General features: G+C 41.7%; 1 protein-coding gene across 2 annotated transcripts in view; it reads left to right on the forward strand.

The window, feature by feature from the left end:
• The window catches only part of LOC147706549 (alpha-2-macroglobulin-like), a 163,197-nt gene that overhangs the window by 92,336 nt on the left and 58,537 nt on the right, over positions 1-12,324 (forward strand). For both annotated transcript variants that reach the window (XM_086933016.1, XM_086933014.1), the window contains 3 exons: positions 1,958-2,185; positions 9,741-9,807; positions 10,610-10,755. In XM_086933016.1, the coding sequence (XP_086789142.1) occupies positions 1,958-2,185; positions 9,741-9,807; positions 10,610-10,755 (441 nt within the window). The remainder of the gene's footprint in view (positions 1-1,957; positions 2,186-9,740; positions 9,808-10,609; positions 10,756-12,324) is intronic.

The raw sequence follows: 12,324 nt of genomic DNA on the forward strand, positions 1-12,324 counted from the left end.
TTTTCAAAGCCTTTCGGAATTCTACTTCCCGCTCTAGTGCCCGAAGGTGAGGGGGAAGAGTGTTCCAGGCTTTTGACCCTAGAGCTGGTAGTGATTTACCTCCTCTTCTGCTAAGTCTGAAGGCTGGAACAGACAGCAGATTAGCATTTGAGGACCGCAAGGTACGCGTAGGATAATACCTAGAGAATTTTCCCCTTAGGTACTTCGGCCCTTGGGAGTGGACGGCTCTAAAGGTGATAATCAGGATCTTCAACAGGACCCTTTTGATTATCGGTAGCCAGTGCAAGGTATTTAATGCGGCAGATGCTGATGATCTCTTAGGCCATTTCAACACCATCCTAGCTGCTGCGTATTGCACCATCTGAAGTTTGTGAGTGACAAGTTTATTGGTCCCTGCGTATTGGCTGTTACAGTAGTCTATCCTTGATGTTTCAAGGTCAACCGTTACCGTTTTCCTAGCCGCCAAAGGAAGTAGATCAAAAAACTTCCTTAGTCCCTTGATGATACCGAAGCAGGTCCCTGCTACTGTCAGTGCCTGTTGCTTGAAAGACAGGGCGGTATCAAAATTGATCCCCAAATTACGGGCCGAATTGGTGGTATGAGGCGATATCTCTGCCTTCTCCGGCCACCACAGTTTGGGGGCAAAATCGTTTTGTGGACCCATTGGCATGATCTCTGTCTTGCCCGTGTTACATTTCAAATGGTTCTTCCCCATCCAATTGAATGTAGCCATCAGGCAACATTTCAGGTTTTCTTCCCAGTCCTGAGTATCTTTATCAAGGACCAGGATCAGTTGAGTATCATCGGCATATGCGACTACGTCAATACCGAATGATGATATCAACCTGATCAGAGGGGTGGTGTACACATTGAACAATGTCGGACTCAGACTAGACCCTTGTGGTACTCCCGTCGTAAGTGATTTTTCCTTTGAACAGAAATCACCCAGGTTGACCACTTGTCTCCTGCCACTCAAAAAGTTCTTGATCCATTCCAGGACCTTACCAATAATGCCAGATGTTGCTAGCCGGTCAATCAAGATGGCATGTGAGACCGTGTTGAAGGCTGCCGACAGATCTAATAAGATTAGGACAGCCTTCTTACCCTGGTCCAGGGCCATACGAATAGTATCGGTGGTAAACAGGAGCGCTGACTCAGTAGAGTGCTGGGCTCTAAAGCCTGATTGATTAGGGTGCCAAGCCTCGCTATCCTCAAGGAACTTGGTAATTTGTTTATTTACGAAAGACTCTGTAATATTACACAATACTGGGAGTAGTGAGATTGGTCGGAGATTGGATAAAGTGGTGGGGTCCGACAACTGTTTTTTCTGCAGCGGTTTAACTGCCGCTAATTTCCATTCTGAGGGGATTTTGGCTGTGGCCTGTGATGTATTTACAATTTCATTAATCGCAGGGTTGACAACATCAACGATCAAGTGTAAGAGCGCAGAGGGGCAGGGATCAAACGGTGACCCTGATTTAGTCGCTAGTATTGCCCGATGAGACTCCTCCAAACTGATTGGCCGAAAAATCGCCAACTGGTTCACAGGACCGTTCTCCATACAGCTACCTTCTCCTGACTCTATGACAGGGACTGCAAAATCCATCGTGAGGCACAGTACTTTTTGCTCGAAGAAGTCTGCAATGATGTTACAGAGGGCGGGATTTCTTGCCCTAATGTCTTGGGGTTATTAAAGCTATTTACGAGTGTGCTAAAAGAGTACTGAAATAATGACTTAATTTTGCCCATTGCTTCCTTCTCTTCACAAACCATTGTTTCTGAGCTCAGCCTTTTGTCATTTGCAGTAGCCAGTTGCTCTTTGTTATTCCAAATGTAATCTGGAGATTGTGGATATTTCTGGAAATACCACCTATTTGGCACAGTATCTATCAGGACAGCTCTACGCAGTTGTACAACTTTATCACTATTAATGCTGTTTTGGTTTCCATTTTGTCAGGTTTCTTACAAAGACACAACCCACTGCAGAGATTCAGGATGGAGCTTCCCTTCTTACAATGGCGACACTCACCGGGCAAACTACTTTTATTCTAAAAGCAACAGTTACGTGCAGATTCAACCCATCTATGACACTTTGGAGCCCAGCCACACACAGAACATCACTGTGCACTACATCCTGTCCTCTGAGGGCCTGGGAGAGAGCAAGGAAGTGAACTTTCATTACTTGGTAAGTACACTTTGGTGAGTATGGGGTTACTTTTGAACAATGAAGGGACATATGATCAGTTGCCGTACCCAACACAAGACACCCCTGATAGAGCCACTTAACAGACTGTTGAACAAAGGTGCGTACTTTGTGTGTAAAGAAGGTATAGCAGAAATCTTTTAATTGTGTTTCAGGTGTCTCAGATTAGCAGCTACCTGGAAAACTTCAGAATAAAACACAAGTCTATATATTTTTTTTAATTTTAGTTTACAAAAAACATCCAAACCAGTGGTGCCCAAACTTTTGAGGACCACGACCTACTTTTTAGAACTAAAAAAGTTCATGACTCACCTACCTTCAATGGATATAAGGGTGATTTTTTTAATGCAACTAAAGTATTATTTGGTATCGCACTGTCATTTACACACAGCACATTTTCCATTAAAATGGCCACTAACTTTGCACAGGCATACAGTTTTACTGATGAGTCTATATTGCCCACAAAAGATAATGTGTAGAATTTAGGTTTCTTTGAATATTTATCAATTGTGCATCATCAATAAGGTGACTTTATTTCTTTTGTTCCTATAAAAATCTCTGTTTCCTGCGCACTTCAGTTTTACTTTCCTGGCTGCTAAATGCATGCAGTTAATTTACAGGTATTTACAGTTTGTTGTGTGTTTCAAAAAATACGACATCCTAAGATTGTAATATAAATTCTTTTAAACACTCCTCATTTTGCATTCAAAGAAAGAAAAGTAAACACAAATCCCATGTTAAAAGAATATAAGCAACTGCTTGTCAGAAGATCTAGCCTGGCATTTAGCCTCTATCTCATTTAAGCACCACAAATGTGACAAGATAAACACTGAATTTAAAGGCATCATGATTGATTGCTTGGACTTTCGCGACCCACCAAAAACCATCTTACGACTCACATTCATATTAAATTATACTACGACAGGAGACCGCCTTTCAATTACAATGTTTTAAAAAATATTTCAACATCATTTACTCTCCTACGGATCACATTGGAATCACTCAGCAGTAATATTCATAAACCTTCTTCCTCCTCTTAATAAAAAAAACTCTGCTTTTCAGTGGTGGATAGATCCGTGTATTCTTTACCTGATAAATACAATCTTACAATTGCAGGTTTTACTAATGGAATTTGAGAACCACCTGAATAGCTCAATTGTGGGCTACTATTTCTACAAGCCTTTTGAACTAGATGTTCATAAATTCACGTCTCTCTCGTGACCAAAGTTATATAATTTGTCCAAAACGTATGCAATGCTTTATATGGTCAGTTTTAATTTGCATCACCTGTAATATGGATTCCTTGTGAAATATTGAAATGGCATAGCACCCTCCACCCTTATTTTGCATAAAAGGAACTGTGCATGGCAAAGGGTTTAGTCAAATCTCCATTGGCATTAACCTCCTGAGCCCCATATCACTGTTTAGGACTAATTCTATTCTTCCTAACAGCGCGTTACAGATGGTAAACTAAATTGGAGCACAATAGTTTAATGTAGGTCATAACTGAGCACAATAATCTATTTTTATGGTATTTGAGCACTATAATTTAATGTTGGTAATACCTTATCACAGTATATTATATTTTAAGGTAGAAAGGGGAAGAAACTTTATGATCAATGAAATCTCCATAGATTCCTCCTCATTACCTCAGTTGACCAATTCCTTGATTTCACAAAAAATAGCCAAGATGGACTTTATCGATGCAGCTGCCACATATGTATATCCTCCACGACCCATGATATTGATGCCCACCTTGAATCTGGTGAACGTTTCTAAAAGACAAGGGGGCATATTTACAATGAAAGTGGCGGAGGGTGGCGTCAAGCCAAGAAGGCTAACGCTGCACTCCATCACTTTTGAAACACAGGCAAGCGCCATATTCACAAGTACGCGGTGCACCCCTGAGGTTATCCCTGTGCTGGTGCTAAATTTAGCTGCCTAGTCTCCAACGCAGGCATCCTTGCACCATAAACAAGGAGAAAAAAAGCATTTCGCCATGTTAAGACCAGGTTTTCTCTGGTGTTAATGTTGGCGCTGCCCCATATTCACGCCACCCTTGTAAATATGGGGCAGTGTCAAAATCAATTGGTGTTGCGGCAGAACACCCACCGCTACACCCATTGCCCACTCCTTGTACGTTAAGTATAGCGTGAAAGGGTGCAATACATACAAGACGGCGTTAAGCCATCTTGTGAATAAGGTGAAGCCCCTAGAGCCACAGAAACATCAAAAAAGTGACCTTCTAGTGGCGATAGGGGCTTGTCAATATGCTCCATGGTTTTTGTCTTGGATTAATGTGTTTTGTGCAAGCCCGTCCTTAAGCCAGTCGAAGTCTTCTAAATAAAAGACCATATAATCAGAAAATACAAGTCTAGAGATGTAATCCACATGGATAGTACGGTACACAATACTGCTTCAATCTTAGATTGATAAATATTGGGGCATCTCTACAAGCCCCTTTCACCACAGGAACATACTTTTTTTACATTCTTGTGGCAAAAACCTGGTCTTAACATGGTGAATTGAAGATAAATGCTTTATTTTTGCGGTTTCTATGTGTGCTGCATTGTGCAGCACACATAGAAACAGCAAATTGCCATGAATGATTGTTTATGTGCAGGAAGCTGTACCTTCCTGCACATAAATCATCATTTAAAAAATGAGAATTTGTAATTTCTATGTGTGCTGCACAATGCAGCACACATAGAAGTTACAAATCACCATTGATAATTGTTTATGTGCAGGAAGGGACACCTCCCTAAACATAAATAATCATTCCCTCAACATGGACACCCTTGCACTCCGGTGCAAGGGTGCCTGCGTTGGTGCTAGGCAGCTAAGTCTGCGCCAGCGCAGGGAGAAACGCAGGAATGCACCGCATTCTTGTGAATACGGTGCATTCCTACATTTTGAAAGTGATGGAGCTCAGCATTTGTCTCCTTGGCTTAACGCCGCACTCCGCCACCTTCATTGTAAATACGCCCCATTATTTCCAAAAGTATTTATGAGGAGTCCAAATGTTGATACTAAGCATGGGCGGAAAATCCGTTTCGCTAGCGGATTTTGCGGATTTTCGGTAAATTCGCAATCCGCGAGATTCGCGAATCTCCCGCAAAATCCGCAAATCCGCGAGCAGCGGATTTTATGGCTTGCTCGCACTGTTCGCGTGAGTTCGCGGCTTCCCAGTACAACTTCGCGCCCCGCGAATAAGCGCTAAATTGCAGAAATACGATCTTAGCAAAACTGAAACTACTTACCAGGTTCAAAAGTTCAGGCTCATCATTAGTAGCCATTTCCTGTAGTGCTTCCTGAGGGGCCCCTCCAGAGTTCAGTTTCCAGTTGCAACTATTATGTGACCCTGCTCTGAACCTCAGAATAGTTACACATATGCCCCAAAGGTCCTGAATTACAGCTAAGGGAGACAAGCAGGAGCCAGGCTGGAAGTTCAAATCCATTAATCAGCCCCTAATTCATTATTGTCAGTTGGGGCAGGGCAGGTGTTGTAACTAATTTTGCAACAATGAAAGCACTTAGCAAGTGCAAAAGATCACTAATCAGGAAGCACTAAGGAAGCAGGTGCCAGCTAAAAAAATATTCTGTGACACATTAATCAGCCCCAAATTAATTCAGGTCACTTGAGGCAGGGAAGGTGTGCTTTGCTTTGCCACAATAATGTACACTGACTGGACAACCAGAGGGTGCTGTGATGAAACAGAGGGTGGCATGGGTGGGCCAGAGGGTGGCATGAGTAGTCAGAGAGTGGCAGTGGTGACAGAGAGTGGCAAACACAAAAAAAAAAAAAATCCGCAAATTCGCGAGAATTCGCGGATTTTGCGGATTGCGAGTTCGCAAATCCGCAAAATTCGCGAACGCGAGATTCGCAAAATTCGCCCATGCTTAGTTGATACTTCTTGTATTTAAAGTGGTAGGAGAAACTTGAGAACAATATTGACCCAGACCGACCTTCTAGCTACTCAATCAAACTCTAATGCAAAATCAATATAATCAACTTACAGTGCATTTATTTTCCTTTTTCTGTACTCTTCTTGGTAAAGTTACAAAAGCTGTGTGTTCATGCAAAGTTGAAGCATTTTCCCAGAACCATGGGGGTCATTAGGATTGCGTTTTTTCCGCATCCTCGGGGCCGGCGGAAGCCACCGCCAGCCCCGAGGATGCGGAAAAACCGTAGCGGACTGACCAAAGACCCACCTCCACATTAGGATGGCTGGTGAGTCCTGGTTTCCGTTCGCAGCTTTTCCGCCGCGGTCGGCTTACAACCGCGGCGGAAAAGCTCTAATATGGTGAGGGTGTCTTCCAGACACCGTCCACCATATTAGGATGGCCAGTAAATTATGCTTTCAAACGGCGGTTTTTCGCCGTGGAAAAGCATACGGAACTTCACTGCGGGGGCCCGTTGCGGGCCCCCTAGGTGAAGGGGGGTGGGGGGTGCACATGGGGGGTACCTATGGTACCCCCCTGCATTTGCATGCAGAAAGCGTCAGGCACCGCGCAGTGCCTGCCTCTTTCTGCATGCAAATGCAATGCGTGCATTTTTAACATTGCCGCGGGTGCAGCTTGAAGCCGCACCCGCTGCAATGTTAAAAATAGAGGATGTGACCGCCAGGGTGGCGGTCACATCCTAATTGCACAGGAGGGAACTCCGCATGCCATGCGGAGGTTCCCTCCTGCTCTGGGGTCGCGGACGGACGCAAGTCCGTCCGCGATCCTAATGAGCCCCCATGTGTGGAGGTGAGTGCATGTGAACTGTTTGGAAGAGGGTGGCAATGATCTGAGGATTCAGAGATAAGCTTTTAGTGATGCATGGCTTTAGATATGTGTGTTGAACTGATGACACTCAAAGGTCTTGTGATTTGAGAGTTGGTCAAGGCTGGAGGCATAGATCAAGAATATTACAAGAGCGAGTAATAGTTGAATATCCACAGTGGTTATCTAGGCGAGCTGCTTTCACTAAAGGGTTCAAAGAAGTACTTTTTTCCATTCCATTCACTTGTGAGGGTGTGTAGGTAGGAGGCTCAAATCAAATCGTATCAACCTCTATTCGGATCATTCAAAATGTCCATAAAAGCATACTATAAAATACAATAATTCATTTATAATCAATATCTAAGTTTTATCCAAACATAATACTAAAAACACCATTTTAACATGATTCTAAAAAGTGTACAGGTCTGTAATACAGATATGCTTACATTAATTCATAATTCAGTTTTTGTAAGTAAACTAAGTCCTTTCTTTTTTCATTGCCAACTGTATGTAACAAATCACTCCATTACAGACTGTCATTTTTTCCAAATTCCTTAAATAATTAAAAGCAATTTTATAGGAGAACAGGGTATTAACCTTAAAGATTGGACGGAGATACATTTTCCTAATATCCATATAAAATTTACAAAAAAGTAAAAAGTGGATGGTACTTTGTTTGGATCTACCATCACACGGACAATTCGGAAGTTTAGAGCACCTCTTGCCCCTTTTAGGGAAGGCAAATAAATAGTGTAGTGTGCTCAACCTCAGTCTGGTTAGGTAGAATCTGTGTTGTGCATGCGTTACAAATACGAGGTATGGTTGTAAGCCCGTAACAATGGGGCCCTCAAGATAGGAAATAACAGTCTTCCTGTAAGGTAGAAGACTCACTAAGGCAAGGCATGGAACCCCAATTGCTAAATGTAGTGAAGGATCGCTTCACTTTTGGCACCTGCGTGAAGATGCAGGGCCTGATTCACAAAGGGTCTCTGTACTAGTGGTGGAGGCGCCGCAGTCGAGAGGCACTTTCTGCACTCGGGGCACAATCTCCACCATGAGAGTGCAGAGACTCCTCCATGACTGTGGGGCCTCCGTCACTAGTGTGGAGGTCCTCTGTGAATCATTCCTGCAGTGTTGGAGGCAGCTATCCTTGCCACCTATACATGTTTTACCCATGCCTGAGCTGTCAGGCTTCTTGGTCGTTGGGTCCAAGGAATGCTTATGTAGATAGAGCATTGCAGATACATGCTTGAGCTGTGGGATTATCAATATATATATATATGTGTTATCATATATATTGGAGTCTCAGAGAGCCCTCTGGGAGAGTCCACTGCGTAAAGGGAGCCTCTCGCAACAGAGATAGGGAAGTGATACCACTTCCCCTGGGATCACAACTTACTGGACTTTGGACGTTGCATTGACTCGTCTACTGGTTTGTGTCCCCGTCGCTCTTCCCCTCCTCTTTCCATGCGAAGTCCTTCACCCTCCCCTTTCCCGCCTTCAATACCTGTTTACTTCTCCAGCTCCTTCCCCCTCCCCTGAATCTTTCCCCTTGCCTGCTTTTCCCCTTACGTATTTGTTCTTATTGTTTATCTTGACCTTACAAGTATCTATGTTGCCATGTTCTAATAACTGTGTAACCTTTGTAACAATATAACCTGTAAATATGATCTGATGCTCATGGAAAGCGCTCTGATACCTCCGGGTCTAGCCAGCGCTATATAAAACCTTTAAAATAAATAAATAATATTCCACCAGAGTAAATATATTTGATTCTGAAGCAAGCTTTTGCAGATGATAGAGTCCACTGGCTTTGTTACAAATAATATGGGTAAACTTGTTTCTGATGTTCAATTTTGCACACAAAGCCACTGCTTTGTGCAGACTCCAGTCCAATTCGTTAATCAAAAAGGCCAATCAGCTTGAGCTAGAAATTCTATGGTTGGCTTCAGCAACTGAGTTACACGGGTGAACACTTTGCTTGAGAAGAAGTAGTGTTTTACAAGATTAGAGAAAAGCTGTCATGTGCCTTTTGGGATATGTCACCCACTTAGATGATGTGGTGATACACCCGAGTTTGAGACTAAGGTCGCTTCTCTGTTCTTTGGCCTTTGAGGATTAAGCAGATTTTAAAGAATGTTATGCTGCTAAAGAAGAGCCAAGTATGGAAGAAGTGCAAGCATGTTTACAATCTCTTGAGAAAGGATACATGGCAAGGTGATTGACTGTTTGATTTGTATTATGTTGGTGAGTTTCTCATGATTCTGTATTCCTCTTTTCGTTAGACCCATCTCCTGTGTTTGTAAACATGTGGAGTATACTGCCATTTGGCATGTGAAGGTACTATGCTTTGTATATGGGGTCTGCCATGGCATGTTTTGTGTTGCTATAGAGAATACATTACATTTAAATGTTGTCTTGCTATGGTTCCAACTTTCTCAATTTTAGCAAGGACCACCCACAATTGTGATGTTCGAAAGTTCTATCGTAAACACATATTTTTCCCTTTGATGGTTTTCAAGTATTAATATCCTACTAACGCCTATGGTACCACTGAGGCTGACCAGGAGATAGCCTGCTTCCCAAACCATTATTCTCGCATCCTGTGACTGAGACACGCGGTGTCGTGGCTGCTCTGTGGCAATACGATTTGTAAATGCACTTTCAATGTCCCTGATTTATGCGTCTGGCAATTTAATGTTTTCTGGGCCACCCTTCATTACATAAGAAACTCAGTTTTTTTCATTCTTCCCACCCATCCCTGCTTCAGGTAATGTCAAGAGGAGGCATCACCGGACATGGCAAACACACCATTGATGTGGCACACGTGAAGCATGGTGAGCCCGTGTTGAGCTTCTTCTACCTTTTCCCACCATTGTGTCTTTACTGTCCTTGCCTTCCTGTGGTGTTGGGGTGTAGAATGTCTTTGGTTAGATTGGACCTCTTATTTCAATTTTAAAACACTTCTTCATTTATATTATATCATGTGAGTTTCCTAACATGGTACATCTTTGAACTGTTAAACTCTAATCAACAAGTACAATTGTACAGCATTTGCAAGCACATGTTTATACTAAATCCTGCAGATATATTCCATTGATATTAAAAGTGTAGTCTCTATAGATGCCAGCAATTTCCAGTATGGTAATGTCAATGTCTACATTTGGGACTCAGCGATATGAAGAAAGGGTGGGCAATCATCTGATCCAATTTATGTACCTATGCTGAAATGGTTTAACTTTTTTCCACTTGAATGTGAAGGACTATATACATGGCTGCACATATAAGGTTAGCCTCAAATTGACAGGATCTTGCTCATGCATCTCAATGGCGTTACGCTCATTCTGTCTGATAGGGTGTGATAAGGTAATAGGAGGGAGCTGGGGCATGTTCAAAGTGTTCTATGGATCAATCTTATCCCTTATTATAAAACGTATTGTTTATTAATATAAACCTTGTTATTTAGGTTCTAAAAGATGTAATTTTGATACTTAGGTCAATATTTTCTGGGTTAATCTCTTTATATACAAAGGCACATTTTGAATTTTTTCCATTCTAGAAAAAAGGTTATTAATTTTCTGAAGAAATCTTCCATTCACCTTCACAGATGAAGTATTGGTCTTGTATTTTCCTCCACAGGTGTGCCTGGGTCTTTCATGCTCTCACTGCATATTAGCACAGATATCTCTCCTCTGGCAAAGATGTTAATATTCGCGTTCCTTCCCTGTGGTGAAGTCATCGCAGACACAGCAAAATTCATAGTTGCAAAGAACTTTGATAACAAGGTAAGAGGTTAGAGTTAGAGTGCAAGTGGGAGGATGTTGATGAGCTTTGAAGTCAGACTGTACATAAAGGGGATAATAAAAACATCCAAAAAGTAAGAATAAAGAGTAAACAGAAGAAATGAAAATACTCAATCTCTCAATTTGAGAGATCTGGTCATACCAGAGATGGTCATAGTAGTTCTGCGGATAAACCTACAAGATAGCACAGCTCCTGGATTTAAGATAATAGGATGATGAGCATTTAGCCTGTGCCAATTGGTTTCCTTCAGGAAGTGGTGGAGCATTACAGAATTGCCTAGTCCTCTATGGTTAGATGAATTCAGGACAGTTGCATGCGGATGCATACATGCTCCTATCTATGATTGAAAGGGCTGGAACAGGGATGCTTGGCAGATCAGTTTCAAGACTGGGTGGGATAAGGAATTTGTATAGCAAATGCAATCATTTTCATACCTGTGATTGGCTGACTAAGAAGAACAGTAGGAAAGGACATCTCCTTATAAATATAGTTATTGTGTAACAAAGCCCAATCCACTCCAAACCTGCTTTTTGATGCCCTTACTTGTTGTCTTTGTTGGGGTAATGTAACACTCATTGACGGTAGGGCCTACAGCCTCTCACTTGTGGTTAAATTCCATTGTATAAAGTGCATTATTCCCAGAATATTTGCAATAAATACCCTAATGGTACAAAGTAAAAAAAATAAGAACAATTCTCCAGAGAGGTAAAGCAGAAAAAAAGAATTTTCTTTTCTTTTCTTTTTTGTAACTTTTTTATTCACTCTTACATTAGTACTTCATGCAGAAATCCAGTATATAATTTTCTTTCTCAATGTGTACAAACAGCTCCAAGTTCATCATTTGGTAATGAATGAATGAAAAGCTTCATTCGATTTCAAAATACATAAAATCATAAAAGCAACAAGTTCACTACAAGGGTAAGCAAAAGAATCGCACAGGTATAGTTTAGAATAAAAACATATGCTTTTGTTAAAAATTGGTTAAACTTTTCCTTTTCCTTAAAATACTTTTTAAAAAGGCTAGCATAACGGCCACACAATGTACATCATTTAAGGACACTAAAAACAGTAAGGCTGGGCGGCATTGTCTCCATGTGCCTTGTTTTTTTAAAAGTGGTTTGATCCATCTAGATCTTTCCACCAAGTAAAATTTACAAAAACAAATTGCATGCAACGTGGATTGGGTGGACAAGTTATCGCACAGGCATTTGCAGAGATTTCTTCCCCAATCGTTTACTTTAGGAAATGTGATTAAACGAAAAAAGACATCAAACCTGAATCTTGTTAATAAATAACGGTCGAAGCCCTCCAGACACCAAATTAAGTAGGGCTGAATAGTGTATGAGACTAGGGTGAGTTGATGCTGTATTACAAGTTTTTTGTTTAACTCTACTCCTAGTCTCAGGGATTCTACGTGATACCAATATAACTGCTTCAAGTCCTTCTTTGATATCCTGCACAATGAATCAGGATGGTGGTAAAACTCGGGTCTTCCTAGATCCCTAGTAAATTTACAAATATACATCAGCCAAGGTATCCTGGTAACCCTG

This window comes from Lissotriton vulgaris, chromosome 7 (assembly GCF_964263255.1).
Source record: "Lissotriton vulgaris chromosome 7, aLisVul1.2, whole genome shotgun sequence".
Lineage (NCBI taxonomy): Eukaryota > Metazoa > Chordata > Amphibia > Caudata > Salamandridae > Lissotriton > Lissotriton vulgaris.